General features: G+C 40.5%; 1 protein-coding gene across 6 annotated transcripts in view; it reads left to right on the top strand.

The window, feature by feature from the left end:
• sema6e (sema domain, transmembrane domain (TM), and cytoplasmic domain, (semaphorin) 6E) overlaps positions 1-16,686 on the top strand; it is a 123,331-nt gene that overhangs the window by 64,053 nt on the left and 42,592 nt on the right. For all 6 annotated transcript variants that reach the window (XM_034303574.2, XM_034303576.2, XM_034303584.2 and 3 more), the window contains 2 exons: positions 11,965-12,153; positions 16,503-16,617. In XM_034303574.2, the coding sequence (XP_034159465.2) occupies positions 12,024-12,153; positions 16,503-16,617 (245 nt within the window). In that variant the 5' untranslated portion in view covers positions 11,965-12,023. The remainder of the gene's footprint in view (positions 1-11,964; positions 12,154-16,502; positions 16,618-16,686) is intronic.

Raw genomic sequence — 16,686 nt, 5'->3', positions numbered from 1 at the left:
AAGGGCTGGCAGATGGCTCCAGTGTGGACTAACTGGTTTGTTTGAGGGCACTTCATGTGTGTAAGCATGTAAGAGAGACTGCTATAGTTCTGGCCAATGTGATGGGGGTGATGTGGTTTGGTATATGATACCTCTGCTGGTTTGTGCTTGAGTGTATTGGCCTCCAGCAACATCACTTCTCCTGATTTCAGGCTTTGTTGGAATATTGACTCTTCCATGCTAGCTATATTCCTGTCATGGCGTTACTGTACACACCATCACAACTTGGAGCACTTAATCCTCGGCTGCTGTTAGAGACACATGATTACTGCGAAGGATTTGAGATTGCTCAGGGCCAAGATATATTCATCGCTCCTGCAGTGGCTGTCTAACCTTTCACTTCTTCGTCTTCCACTTCTTTGCCTTAATTATAACTAATAGATTGCAGATTTCTAAGCTTTTTGTAAACTTTTGGCATTTTTAAATATCTGATTACAGTGATAGATACAGAAGCCCCAGTTCACTCTAGTGCCTTCATGACCTCTCTTCTTGACTACTGCATTGGCCTTTTTTAGTGACTTTCCAAACCATTACTAGACTGAAATATATTCAGCAGTCAGTAGCTAGAGTTAGTAATCAGAATAAGGTACTCCTGTTATCCGTGAAAACTTTGTATGATCTTTACTCCTGACACCTGGCTATCCACACACCCATTATATTCCCAACTCTTCTGGTGGCAGATCATTTACAACCACACAGGGCCTCCGTAATAAAAGTGACACCGTAAAAAACAAAGATTTTTTAGTGACACCATAAAAACAAAAGATTTTTATAATGTCCCTAAGATTATATCGCATCCTTTAAATCCCACATTAGATTTCCATTCCCTTTCCATTCCGTTTTTCTTAGCACTGCGGGTAAGACTTCTAGCTATCACTTCAGAGTGTGGGAGTTTCATCCAATGTGTTCAAGAACGCCTGTTTTCACTGGAAGGATCCATTTGACTGATACTGATGACCAAATCTGGACTGTTGTTTTTGCGTGATTTATAGGGGGAGGTGATTGTGAAAAAATGGTGCTATAATTTGCAATTACTATATCTTACACATAGCTTATACAGCCTGTATGTATACTGTAGGTTAATCTTGCAAGCAAACTTCTAGCCAGTATAAGAGAAGAGCCAGTGATTAATCCAGTAACTAAGCTCATTTTTGTCATGTTAACTGTTTTTTTTTTTTTTTTTTTTTTTGTAAATGATTTTGTTAGTGATCTTGGAAAAGGCACTACAAAATGAAATGATGATGATGCTGGTGATGATGTTTATTATTATTATTTCTACAGAAAGAGGTTCAGAGTTTTTTTTTTGTTTTTGTGTGTGTGTGTGTGTGTGTGTGTGTGTGTGTGTGTGTGTGTGTGTGTGTGTGTGTTCGTGTGTTCGTGTGTTCCAGCATTGCAAACCTCTCATACAGAACTTGGGGGTTCTTCTCTCTCTCTCCCTCTCTCTCTCCACACACACACTCACACACACACACACACACACACATATGTGTTTTCTCATTCATGAATATTCACCCAATTTCAGTGGGAGCATACATACATACATACATTATATATATATATAAACACAAACACACACACATACACACACGCAGCTGTGTGGGGAGAGGCTTTGATGTTGTGATCTGAGGAGGAGATGCAACCTATAAATAAAGCAAGCTCCCTGTCTCGCTCTCTCTCTCTGTCCTTCTGTATCTTATTCTTTGGGTGTCTCTCTGCATTTCTGTCTCACTCTTGGTCTTTCTCTCTCTCTCCTTAATCCAAGTATTTCATCTTCTCAGCAGGACTGAGCTGGGTATCATTTTTATCTGCCTGCTAGTCCCTTTTGCTCTGGGGAAATAGAGCATTGGAGAAAAATAATAACAGAACGTGTACACGCACATGTAGACACACACAGACACGCACAAATAGTGTTAAAGAATAGAGTGTTGCCACCCTACTCCCTCCTACTCCACCAGACTCTGCTCCTCAATACTCCACTCGACTTTGCCATACTCCTCAACTCCATCTTACTCCACTCTAATCGAACTCCTCCCTACTCTACCATACTCCACTCTACTTCATTCTATTTCACTCTACTCTACCCCACCCTGCTCTACTCCACTCTACTCCACTCTACTCCACTCTACTCCATCCTTCTTCACTCTACTCCACCCTGATCCACTCTACTCCATCCTTCTTCAATCCACTCCACTCTATTCCGCCCTTCTCCATCCTTCTTCACTCTACTCCACCCTGCTCCACTCTACTCCATCCTTCTTCACTTCACTCCACTCTACTCTATTCCGCCCTTCTCCATCCTTCTTCACTCTACTCCACCCTGATCCACTCCACTCCATCCTTCTTCACTCTACTCCACCCTGCTCCACTCTACTCCATCCATCTTCACTCCACTCTACTCTACTTCACCCTTCTCCTTCCTTCTTCATTCTACTCCACCCTGCTCCACTCTACTCCATCCTTCTTCACTCTACTCCACCTTCTTCACTCTACTCCATCCTTCTTCATTCTACTCCACCCTGCTCCACTCTACTCCATCCTTCTTCACTCTACTCCACCTTCTTCACTCTACTCCACCTTCTTCACTCTACTCCATCCTTCTTCATTCTACTCCATCCTTCTTCACTCTACTCCACCTTCTTCACTCTACTCCATCCTTCTTCACTCTACTCCATCCTTCTTCACTCTGTCTACTCTGCTCCAACTTACTCCACTCTATTCGACCTTACTTCTTGCACTAGTTCACTTTGCTCTACTCTATCATGATATCACTCAACTATGCCACACTCCATCTTACTCCATTCTTCTAAATTCTGTGCCAGCCTACATTCCACTCTACTCCACCATACTACAGTCTATTCTTCCTTACTCCATCTTACTCAGTCTTGCACCAGCTGACATCACTTTTTCTTTCTTTCTTTCTTTCTTTCTTTCATTCTCTCACTCACTCACTCACTCACTCACTCACTCACTTGCACTCAGTCTGTGTGTCTGTCTGTCACTCTAATTGGAATCGTGTGGCGCCATGCTCAGTTTGATGACTGAGTGGGAGTGTGCGTCATGCCGCTTTGACAAGTGCTCTGCAGCTCTTTGATAAAGACTCTCTGTCTAAGCCTTCTTCCAATCAGCACTGCTCATCCCTGCTTACCCACTTGCTCGCCTCCTTAGGGAGTACTCTTTTGTGTGTGTGGCTGCATGTGTGTATGTGTGGCTGCGTGTGTATATGTGGCTGCATGTGTGTGTGTGGCTGCATGTGTGCATGCCTGTGATGACTGTTGCAGTCAAGTCCCAGGCAGTGGTTTCTGAAGACCTAGAACAGACTGTAAAAATAGAGCTGCATGCAGAAGTGTGAGAGTCAAGCTTTTCCTGCTGCTCTGCCAGCTCCTCCTGCACACACTCCACTTTCCAATTATAACGCCCTTCAACAGGGGGCCTGCTAGAATTTCTGTCAATACCAGTGCAGGTTAGGTTTCTCAATAACAAACTAAATTATTAATGGAAGAGGGAGAGAGGTGGAGAGAGAGTGAACATGTGTAGTGTTTACTTTTATTCATAACTTGAAACATAAAACAGAAGTGAGATGGCTTAATGATTAATGATAATTCTGCAGGATTGTCAGAGTTAGTTCACAGTTAAGACATGCACATGAAAGAACTGAGAAAGACATGGATTTTTTTTCTTCTTTTCATATGACTGATTTCTAAGGAGAATAAGCTGTGCTGTGTATGCAGATCATTGTTCTAGGAGACAGGAGCTGTAGGGAAGGATGGGTCATGCTTTTCTGATGTCTGGCAGTGAAATGACCTCACTGTGGTTTTCCTATTGATTGCTCCTGTGGCTGTCTGCCGTCTGGCAAAGATCCCGCTCTCGTGTCTGGCCAGTGTCTGGCCAACGCTGCCACTGGAAACTTCAAGATGTGTAGAGAAAACAACACCAGGGCTCTAAGGGAAAAAAAAACCTTAAAGGTATTGTTTAGTATTGTGTGTGTCTGTCTCTGTGTGTATATGTTTGTGTAGTGTTCTTTTGTGCAGCAGTTGATTCTGGTGGATAATTGTCTCACTTTTCTCTCTCTGGATAAAAGCATTTGCTGAATAAATGGATGTAAATGTAAACGCAGCACCTGGCTGTACATGGAGTTCCTCTGTTCTCTAGTCTGCTACAGGGTTTTTCTCATGCAACAGGCCAAGTACTGTATTTGTGCCCAAGTGCTTCACTCTCCTTGACTATATCAAGAGCTCTCTGAATATTTCATTCTGTTAAAAAAAGGCTTGTTGTGTCGAGAGAAAGTGTCAATAACAGTATTATACGGAGTGGAAAGCACTGTAATGGTTCATTTAAGCACTTTTTCATGACAGCAAAGCTTTAATAGAATTCAGATTGGCACTCCCACCTCTTACAGCATCAACTTTTTGGTCCACTCAGAATTCCAGAAAAAAACTCGCTGCTTGAGGGGGCTCTAGTGACTCTTGGGTGACCTTTCTCCTCTTCTTCCTCCTCCTCCTTGTCAGTTTGTCTAAACCCCGGTGCCAGTGGCAGATACTCTCTCTCCCTGTAGGTTTAGCCGACTGGCATCGATAGCGAGATGACTGTGACCTCGCTGCTATAGACCAGACACACAGACACACATTTGTAATGGCGCTGAGGCATTCACTTAGAGCTCATGCTCGTGCCACTGCCCTGATAGTGAAGAGAGGGAGCACTGATGGTTCTGACACCATCTATTTGCTCCTAATCCCAAATGAGGCCAAGGATGCTGTCTGTCTGCTGAATTGATTCTCTCTGCACATCTATTACAACAAGTAAACTTACTGTCAGTCACACAGCCTCAACATGCTATTGCAGTTTCTGGCAGTTTCTAAAATTCCTGCTTTTATCGGCTCTTACACTGCTATTTCCAGGGACATAAAAAAAACCTTTATAATACATGGCAAACATTGTGGTCTGATATTCCGTTTTAGCAAGTAATATGATCTTGAATATGTGGAATTTCTTCACAAGTAGTCCGTAAGTAGTTGTAGTTCTTAAGTAGTTCTTCTTAAGTATGTAGTATAAAAGAATTTTCTTTTGTCTGAGAATGCCTAATACAGGCTCTGGGGTGTAGATGTGTGAGGTGTGTGTGCATGTATTTGAACTTGAAGTGGTGATTTCAAAGGCTTTTAATTAGCAATACCCTCAAACTCTGTGTGACTGGGATGTTACATGCCTGAAATTTCACATTCTCTTTCACAGCTGTAGGGGTCGTTCGATGATAATTGCCCAACACTGCACGATCCCAGTTCCAATTTAGTAGTCCAGCAGCAGGCTGGACACCCACTGAAATCTAATTAGGAGGTTTTCTGACTGTCTTTGGCTGTGAGATGGTTAATGAAATGGCTAAGCGCACTGAGCAGGTGTTAGCACCACCAGCGTTTAGCACAGACCCAGGCTGCAGGGGCAATCAGTTCACCACAGTTTATTGTGGCTCTTCCTGCCCTGAGCTGAGATCGGTTCTACTGATGAATTATACTAAATGGAGACACAGTCTTGGGTCTGTGGGGAAAAATACAGCCAGTCTGACTTTGTGTCTCAGTGTTGCTGGCAGTTGGTTTCTTTTGATTTGATGATTCTTTGAGACCCTTGTGATGGGTATCATGGGATCAGTCTCTGGCTGCACGCTGACAAACTGACCCACCGTCAGCAGGTTACTACCACACACTCTGATTAGACAATGCTGCCTTTGTAAAACTGGATCACAGGCTACCTCTCCTGCCCCTGTTTTTCCTGGAGCTCCTTAACTGTTGGGAATAAGTCCATAAAGACACAATATATACACTTGTTTGTTTCTCAGAAACTGACTGTATTTTGACATTTTCTTTAATACACTTCACATGCTCAGTGAGGGAAATAACTGCAGCCTTGTTTTAAAGGCTTGTGCTTCATTTGCACCTTAGTTTCTTGGCCCAGCTGTTCCTTGGGCTTGCTAATCAGCTTCGGAATATCATTAAAAAAAAGTCCAATCTGCCAGGCAGTCAGGCCATGTGATTTTAACGGTGGCAATAAGATGTGATCATGTGCAATGTAAACTCCCCTTAGGCAAAGTTATTTGGATCCTTATATGCACTATTCCCATTTGTTAGTCGAGCAGCCCTTCTCATCTGTCCTTAAGCTCTAGAAGCTTCTCAGGGGTCCTAGAAGTGTTTGGGGGTAATTTCTGAAAACTACATGTGGCAGTGCAGTCTTCTCGCATATAGTCTAGCTGTAGCTTGTTAATTGGCACAGCTACAAGCAGGTCCTTGCTGCAGTGGCTGGGGGGTAATGGGCCATGGAGAGCTCACGCACTAACGTGCCTAATCATGTTTGAAATGACAGAGGAGCCCTGGGACACATGCCTTCATTAAGTGTGGTGATGTATACGAAGGGGGCAGAGAGGAGGACTTATTCGGGCAAGGGTCCCAAAGCATGCAAGAAGAGAGGCTCTGCTCCCAATCCAGAGATATTGTAAGGATCAGATCATAGCTGCTTCTCCTGAAATGTGCATAATACTCATCATATTTAAATTTAGCCCTTGTGGTTTTAGATAGTGTAGCAAAGCCAGAATTGATACACTAACGTGATGTAGACATCTTTAAGACGATCCCACCATGTTGGACGTGTGCCATAAAGCATTTTCCGATTATTGGAGTTACTCTGCACAACTAGGGACGTGTCAGACAAGAGAGGCACACCTGACGGCCTAAGTGCAACCACAGGTCTCCAGACTTCCAGATGAATGTCACATAATCAATACAAAACCCCAAAGGCTCTCTATCCTCAGACTCTAAACAGCTAATACCCAGAAATCCTCCACTGCATGGGCCTGCCTTATTCCCCTAACACCAGCTGTCAGCTTGTCAGCTCCTCATATTTGGTGAAACAGATTTTTTAAATCCCGACTGATTACAGATTGGTGAGACTTCTCAAGGACACGGTGTACAAGTCAAGCAGCATATTGTTTTGGGGAAGTGCATGTGGGACTGCGTGTGTGTAGAGGGCCTCTGTTAGTGATAACAGTGTTGCGCTGTATGGGTTTTACAGTTTTGGGTTTCTTGTTTTGCTACTGCTGTTCATTTTGTCACATGCTTTGGAGGATGTGGCCTCAGCTCTTGATCCTGTGGTGTGCCAAAACATATCATTCACATTCAAGGTTAAATTTTGAACTCCTTGAGTTTGCTTATAGAAATCAGTGAAAAAAATTTTCATAAATTTTTAATTGATCCCACATTCATAGACACATTTCCACTTTCATCTATTTTTGTTTGCATATTCCCAATATTAGTGATCTTTTTTTTAATGTCTGGACTATATCATGAAATGTTCAATTTACATGTATATGCCTAGGTTAGTTAGATACCAGCCTTTTTATTTTTGAGTAAAAATATGTACATTTCTGGAGGCACTTTTATGTTTTTTTCTCACATTTTGCCTGCTGCACGGTTACAGCTAGTGCCAATTTACAAAAAGCTCAGTAAGACTTGTAGTATAGTAAGCGTTGAATGACATTAAGCATTTGAAATAATTATTGTCTTAATTTATTGTCTTTTAAACAAAAGAATGAAGATGAAACTGGTCTGAATCCAGTTAGGTTTCCTAGAAGGGTAATCACCTTTTAAGTGCAACACAGAGATTTTAATTGTTTTAAATTAGCTTTAGTGATAGGTCACCAGTAAATACACCAAATGGTCAGATGTTTGTGGACACCTGACCATCACACCCCTATGTTCTTTTTGAACATCCCATTCCAGATTTACTTCCACCTTTGCTGTTATAATAACCTCCACTTTTCTGGGAAGGCTTTCCATTACATTTTGGAGCATGGCTATGGGGATTTCTGCCCATTCAGCCTCAGGCACATTAGTGAGGTCAGGCCCTGATGTTAGGTGAGGAGACCTGGGGCACAGTCAGCGTTCCAGTTCATCCCAGTAGTGTTCAGTGGGGTTGAGGTCAGGACTCAAGTTCTTCCACATAAACCTTGGGAAACCATATCTTCATGGACCTCGCTTTGTGCACAGGGGCATTGTCATGCTGGAGCATGTTTGCGCCTTAGTTCCAGTGAAGGGAAATTGTAATGTTAATGCATACAAAGACATTCTATACAATTGTGAGCTTCCAACTTTGTGGCAACAGTTTAAGGAAGGCGCACATGTGGGTATGATGGTCAGGTGTCCAAAAACTTTTGGCCATATAATGTATTTAAAAACTGCAAGGAAGAAAACATATCTAAAGAATCAAACAGTTGTACATGGCCTCATCTTAATGCATGAACCAACCTACTCACCACATCCACATGACTTTATATATTAAACTGAATTGAACCTGAATCCAAACATTTGATTTCTCAGGAAGTCTGGACTTATCTGGCTGACACTATTAGGAATTTAACTGAGCTGAGCCTGGAGTTGTTCAGTGTGACTGCAGTGATGGAGGCATAAGAGTGAGCAGCGAGGGGAAGTAATTAAGGCCAAATCCATTTAGGTCATTTAATTAACCATGTGACAAGTCCACTAGCTTCTGGAGCCTATCAGTGCTAGAATCAGTGCAGAGTGAGGGCCCTCACTGGGTATCTGTTAATGACTGTGGAAATGCTCTGCGGCACAGACTGACGAAGTACTCGGGAACTTGACATTTGGTCCCAAGAAAGTTGATGGGAAATTTGAGGACATATTTCGCATTTTTTCCCCATATAAAGCTACAAATGGCCAAATATTTGTCATTAAGCTGAATCATGGATCTGTTTAAGATCTTTCAGAATATTATTGAGTACAGTCAGTCAGTCCCTTTCTCTCTCTCTCTCTCTCTCTCTCTCTCTCTCTCTCTGTCTCATTCTCACACTCTTTTGATCACAAGATGTCATTGCAGTGGAGCAGAACAAGTGTGTCTGCTGTGCTCTATAATAAATAATAAATAGCTCACAAAAAAGCCATTATTGCAGTAGAGCATGTGGCAGTGCTGCATAATCGCTGTTTGTTTGTGTTTATGTGGACTGGTCCTCTGATCCTTACTGCTCTGTGCAACAACTGTGTGTGTGTGTGTGTGTGTGTGTGTGTGTGTGTGTGTGTGAGAAAGTGAAAGGGCACGTATTTTGTACCATGTGTCAGTGCAGAGCCCGGAGCCCCGACTGTGAGTCTGATAAGGCAAGTGACAAGCAAATCCTCTACAAAGAGCATCTCAGCCCTTGCTTAGTGCTCTGTAGCCTTTCATTAGCCTTTAGCCGGTGTTGAAGCAGGGGGTCTGGTTGAGTGTGTAGCTTGTGTAGAATGCATGAGTGTGTAAGTTACATACTTCATACTTTACATGCTTTTCTTATGAACCCATAATCAGACAGTGATATTCTGAGGTTGTAAAATGTTTTACTGGTAATTACAAGGCAGAAAACACTAAAAGATTTTGTTTTATTTACTGAAATTAAGCTGAGGTTTATATATTTCAGATTTGTAATAGAATTATAACAGAATTGTTAGAAAGTAGATTTTTAGCAACTTAGACATAAAATTATATAAAGAATCGTAAAGAGCAGGATCAGAAATCAGCAGAACTGCATATCTGTCTATCTATCTATCTATCTATCTGTGTGTGTTACACACACACAATATAGCCAATTTCCTTATAAAATTGCACAAATTGTACCTGAGACTATTAATTTTTTTTTTAAAGTAAACAGTCTTCACACCAACTATTGACTTTGTTTCATTTATTACTGTTTACTGATCTTTATAGCATTTTTTTTCATTGTGGAAACGTGTGCCTAAGACGTTTGCACAGGTACTGTATGTATGTAATATATATATATATATATATATATATATATATATATATATATATATGTGTGTGTATATATATGTGTATATATATATATATATATATATATATATATATATATATATATATATATATATATATATATATATATATATAAATATATATATATATATATATATATATATATATATATATATTTGCCAATGTGTGTGTGTGTGTATGTACAAATATGTGTGAATGAGTTGTGTTAGAAGTAAACAACCCTGTTTGACCTGTTTGCGTATCTCCCAGTATATGACCATGAGGGGATAAGAATGTGTGAAAAGCATGTGTGTTTGTACATGTGTGTGTGTGGGTGTGTGTGTGCGCTCACACTGACATTGACTGTAATTCATGAAGTAAACAGCAGCAGACAGCCACATTTTCAATTTATAGCCATGCAATCATTGTTTGACCATGCTGCTAAATGCTTGCCTCGCTGTGGAATGTGAATGAGGGTGGAACATATGAATATTGATAACAGTGTATATCTGTGTCTGTGGTTCAATTCGAACGCTGTAAGAGAGTTGGCATCTCAGCCCTTCCTATTCTCTCTTCCAAATCTTCAATCTGTCATTGATATGTAAAGAGGAAAGTGTTTTTTTAGGACACTTTCATGCAGGTTAGCTATAGTTTGTTCCTAACTACAGAACTTCCTGCTGTTCATCTGGCTGTCCAATTAGCCTGCAAAGTAAACAAAGCATAGCATTAGCATTTCTGCTCGATCTTCATCTGACACAAACCCTCAGCCACTCATAAATAATCCAACTGGAGGGAAACGCAGCTCAAATGTACGCTCGAGCTATGACAGCTGGGCCTTTTTTTTATTACTTTAATCTTTTTTCACCCCTGGCCTTTTTTTTAATCTGCTCTGAAAATGAGATTTTGATGTGTCCCTTCTGGCCTTGTGTCAGATTTGGCAGAGACAGGCGCAATCCCAGCAGCCTTTGTTGTTAATTGTGTTAAGTCACCTATGAAAGACTGAAGAGTTGGAGTCAATGAGCCAGGTGTCCCTTTGGTCAGTAGTCTCACACCCCTTTTCTTTGAGCTATCGTTCTCTAAGTTATCTCTTAAGCGATCTCAAAGCTGTGGCTGATAACAGTTATCTCAGCTGTTCTCCTCATGGGGCCAAGCCTCAGGATGAAACTTCTCCGTGCACTGCTCTGTGCCTGTGAGGGCCTCTGGTGGCTTCCTAACCTCCACTTTAATCAGGATGACATTCTGAAAATGACACAGAATCGAAAACTAAGCATTCTTGAAAAAGAAAAAAAAAAAAAACATGGGCTTGTGTGGGAATGCCTCTCCTAAGCTTTTCTGACAAAGTAATAGTTTAACAATGCACGTGATCCATCATAGAAGCAGAAAGATCCTACCACTCGAGGGCAATACCAGTTTATCAGTATTGCCATCACATTTATTACAGAATGTCTTCTAATTCTAAGTCATATAGATATACATCATATATAAAAGCTCAGGTTGCTTTTATAATCAAATGCACATACACCACTGTTAAGAATTGCCTAAAATGAAAAAGTCTATTCCTATTATATAATAATTACACAATTACACGCTCATCTCACTTGGGGAGATCCACTTCACTGCACTCCCACCAGTCTAACTCCTGGGTGTTTTTTAACCTACTGAAAAAAAAAATCTTTCAATCAAAAAGTATGGTGTAGGTTGCTAGATTGAAGCACTACTGAAACCTGTGTGGATGGTTTCAATTTGATTATATGGGAGTATTTGAGTATTCTGTCTGGGCTTTTAATGAGCAGAATCACTCCTTCAATCTTTTATTCTCTCCTGTCAGACATCTAATTAAACTTTATTTCACTGATGCAGAGATGCCTTTAGATCATCTTCTGCACCACTCTCAGGGTGTCATATTGTCATGCAGTTGCTCCTGCCACTACTCAGCATACAAAACATAAGCCATCCAAGGCATACGCCTACTTATTCATATATACACACACACACACACACATGTATCAGAAGCAGTGGGTGACTCCATACAATCTCCAGTCCTGCAGTACATACTGTACATACATATGCCTTTTCTATCATGGTGTTTAGGTCAGTATTTTTAATCTCATGTTCTCTGTCTGTTTCTCTCAGGTGGAAGGAAGTCCACTGTGGGTCATGCTGTGGGTCTGAGTGCTGTTGTTGGTGCTGCAATGTGGTTGGTTTTGGGGTTGCGGCCCCTCCTGGCCCTGACCCTTAGCCTCACTGGCCTATTACTGCTATCCAATGTTGCCACGCCCTTTCCACAGGACCTGGAGCCAATCAGCATAGTCGGGAGTGAGTGTGAGTATTAAAAACTCATTCTTAGGACTTTCAGGATTCTGTACTGTAAACACACTTGTGTAATTTTGTTACGTGGTTCTCAGTTGTAGGCAGTTTTTCAAAACTTTGTTCAAGTCAGTTGGAGTTAGAGATATTAGATATTAGATTGTATAAAACATACACCTTTGTCAGCATTTAACTTTTTTAGATTTCTAATCTTTACTTTTTTGCAAGGTCTGTGCTATTTACTAGTTTTCTTGTCAAAAGTAGCAAAAACAAGATGAATGGAATTTCATGTCCTGTGTGCCATAAATCAGAGAATATGTGAAACGTTCTCCAACACTTAAAAGTGGTCAGCATGCCAAACAATCAGCACTTGGCAGGTAGGAACAGTGTTTCCACGCCAAACATATAAATAACCAGGAGCTCCAGTTATAGATCCAGTCACTGCATACATATCAGTTTATCAGTCAAATGAGTAAGGAACACTCGTATTTAGGAAGATGGTTCAGTGCATTTATATTGACATCGGACATTGTGATTGTCTAAGCTAATGAAATTTGATAAGCTAATGAAATTGATTTGATGTTAAGCTGTCAGGGGTAATATAACAAATCCAGGTATAAAAGATCAAATTAGAAATTACAGAATATTTGGGATGAGGACAACACGAAAAGCAAAGGTCTATGTGGAGAGTGTCTGCGAACAACAAAACCTAGATTATCTGTTTTAAGCACGAAAGCACAGGAGAGTCCTGTTGGTGGCACTTACAGATTACTATACGTGACAGTAAGAAGACAGGCCTTGCCATGAATGCGTCCATAAGACATACAGAAGCACTGGGACACTGGCAAAGGTAGCTGCGGCTAATACAGCTCTTTAAGGAGTCCAGACATGTAATGAGGCCCATTTATCAGCTGTTTGCACCTGTGCGTGTGGACGTGCATGCATGTGTGTTCTCGTGCATGTGTGTGCGCTGCAGGCTCGCAGGGGTAGCCATTACTTATACTAATTCCCTGACCTGTACAGGGAGTGTGCTTAAAAGTGTGCGCTAATTAAAAGCTGCAGTTTACACCTTTTGGGGATCTAGAGACGTCTCTGGTGGAAGAATATTACTGCAAGCATATCAGACAGCTCTTCTGATTAATCTTATGGCTGTGAGGATAGATGTAGGGAAAACTAGGCACTGCATTAGGTGCTGTAGATATCTACTGTTGCACATCCACACGCCTGCCATGTTAAGAGGGACAAGATGACAAAGCCTATAGACACATGTAGGTTAACCCTGATAAAACTGGCTTTACCTTGATTAAAATTTTACTAAGACCTTGATTAAGAGTACACATCTCAAGACTGTTTTTTTAAATGCATACCATAACAGGAATCATCAATAACAAGATTGCCTAAAATCACAGAGTATAGTTTTCATATACAGACATTTCATGTAAAATACCTTTAGAACGACATATTCGTCATATAATCAATGACCTGTTTGATACCCCTGCACTAGATGAAGGATTTGGTCTAAAGTTAGCTATGAGAGTGGCACCTCAGTCTGACAGCTGACAGTGTATTTAACCATCTTAGGGCTTATTTGCATTGCAGCTCAAAGAAGGGTTTGTGGCTAAGCATGGTGCTGTGCATCAACCAGCCTTCAGGTAAACGCTGATTGGTTGAGGCAGCAAGGTGTGTCCAGTAGGTTACTCTGAAACGTTGTGACAAGATGTTGTGACCCTACTTCTGCAGGTTTTATCCAGGAATTAATAGTAGTATTGCCTGAACTGCATCTCAAATTTAAACAGTAAAATTTTAAGTAATATAGTGTAAACTATATATATATATATATATATATATATATATATATATATATATATATATATATATATATATATATCTCACATCTAGTGCTTTTCACATTCAAATCCTTTCAAATCCATTAAAAATACATATAATATCTTACAAATGAAATTGATAAATGCTTTTCAAAAATCTCAGTTTAGTTCTATCTAATGCTATTAGTTTCTTAAGGTGGCGTCTATAATAAAATATCTCCTCTGATAAAGCTCTCACATCCCTCCAGCTATAAATTAACAGTACAAGTGATCATCTTTTCTGCATTTGCTGGGGAAATGTTTACATTACTGTATCACAAATTTATTTACAGAAAACTAAAAGTGCTGTGGCAAAGTGTGTGGCACTTTTTTCTTCTGATGGACTCACAGTCAAGAGACACAGTGAACGTGTTGTAAGCCATAGCAACACAATTTATAAAAAGTCTGAAGCATCTATCCTTCTGCGATTGCTAGAATTGTGGATACAAACATTAATTTAATTAAAGTGCTTCAGTACATGAACAGCTTAATGCCAAAGAGTGAAAAAGCGTCAGAAATGCTTTCGGTGTGAATTAACTTGGTTTAAATTTGGTCACGTGAGATTTCTTTGCTTTTTTTGCCCCCAGCACCTTTTAGAACAAAATTACACCTATGTTGTGTTCTATTTATTATTCCTACAATGAACCATGGACCTCTCCGTAGTTTTTGGCTTCTTCGCTTTATATTACCTGTAAATTCTGGTTAGGTGTATGTGCCCTGTAGTGTACACGGTCACGTTACATGCATATATGAAGGGAGACATATATGCAGCTGCAGAAGTATAAACCACATCTTAGCAGCTATAAGAAGGCAGTGTAACTACTATACATAAACAAGAAAGAGAAAGAAGATAGCACCAGAAAGAGATTGAGATACTATACAGATAGCTAGGTTCATAAACTAATAAACAAACCTGTTAGTCAACTAACTGACTGTTAGCTAGCTAGCTAAAACAACTTCCTAACTGGGTGGGTACAAGTTGTATAGTCAGTTGGCTAGGTATAATTTTAGACTAATTAAAGAATAACTGTAGAATATCTTACTAGTTCAGCAAGAAAACCACCAACCCAACATCACTTCTGAATCAGTTTAAGGTCCAGAGCTGTTACGAACTCTTATCCTCATTTTACCTCACACTTACCGCTTACCCTTTTTACTTGCCAGCTCTCAATTGATCTGGTAATGCCTCAGAGGATAATGGATATAGCCAGCTCAAAGTTTACTCTGTGTTCTCCTGGCTCAACAGTGGCTTCAGTACAATGTAAATATAAGCCGCTGGAGCCAAATTTGACTCAACAGCACTGACTTTAAATGAATACTTTAGGCTTTCTAGGATGAACACAACTGACATTTAGACTAGTTTTTATTCTCCTGACTGTGCAAAGCCATGTCTTTATTTTTTAGCACACATTTAATCATGCCATTTAAAATCTCTTCTGAAAAACAACAAAAAAGGCTGCTGATTTAACTCAGAGTCATGAGATAGAATAGCTGATTTTTAAGTACAGATTGAAGTGTCTGCCACTGCAGGGAGCCTCGATAACCACAGTCTCCATGTAACTACACATCGTCCAGGGGAAAGTGGTTAAATGAATTCTTTGAGGTTTTTTTTTTTTTTTTTGGCTGTATGTTTTTGTGCAGAAGTGAGAATAATGGCTGCACTGTGATCAGTGGTGAGCATGCTGTGACCAGATGATGTTTGCTGTACAAACATGAGAGGGAAATTTCCTGCTGCAGTTAAACCCTGAGCTGTTTCTTTTCTTGCTGTGTCGTACCATGCGGTCCCTTAGATTGAAAGAGTCGCAACCTACCACTGCCTACAGCTGCAGTATTCCTGTCTGTGGAGTTTCTATATGCTAAAATTAAACTTTATCAGTACCGTATCTCTTAGCATTGTCGATAGAAAAATCAGTAAGGCATTGTGTAACCATGTAATCACACAATGCCCCAGTATTCTTGCATAGGATACATTGCGTTCTGCTTCCTTGCATGGTAAATGGCATGGGCAAAAATGTGATGCTGAGAAGGCCCTAACTCACCTTTCACAGCCCAGCACTGCTGGCTAAATGAAGTCATCACTTTGCGCTGACAGATTGGACGCGCAGACTGAATTTACTCTGCCCAGAAAGGCCTGAGGCTTTCTCAGACCTCACTGTTAAATAATGAATAAAGGATATCCTGAATGAGGAATTGCTTTTCTTTGAGCCTGAGTGTTCTCAAGAGGATTATTTTTAATAAAGCTCTGCTGAGTGGAATGAGTATTAATATCTTAGACTATAGACTTACATCTTGTATAATTAGTTTTGGCTAATATGAATGAAAGCTTTTACTTGTTTGTTCTAAACATATCAGGTATGGCCGTTATTGAAAAGTATTGATTACTCCTGAGAGCTCTTAGTTTTCTGCTTTCCTAATCTCTCTCTCTCTCTCTCTCTCTCTCTCTCTCTCTCTCTCTGTCTTCTTCTATAAATCTCCCTCTATATCTCTCTCGCTCTACAGACTCCTACCTGTACCCTGGTTTCCAGGGCAACATGTCAGATAATGACACGGCGAGGCTCGGTCTGGACTTCCAGAGAATGTTGCGCATAAACCACATGCTGTACATCGCTGCCAGGTCAGTCTGTCATCACCAATACCACCAACTTTATGCGGATTTCCATCTTTGGCCATTAAGTGTAATGCT

Source organism: Pangasianodon hypophthalmus, chromosome 1, assembly GCF_027358585.1.
Source record: "Pangasianodon hypophthalmus isolate fPanHyp1 chromosome 1, fPanHyp1.pri, whole genome shotgun sequence".
In the NCBI taxonomy this organism is placed as follows: domain Eukaryota; kingdom Metazoa; phylum Chordata; class Actinopteri; order Siluriformes; family Pangasiidae; genus Pangasianodon; species Pangasianodon hypophthalmus.
The sequence above is the reverse complement of the archived record's forward strand: the minus strand, read 5'-3'. Positions and strand labels throughout refer to the sequence as shown.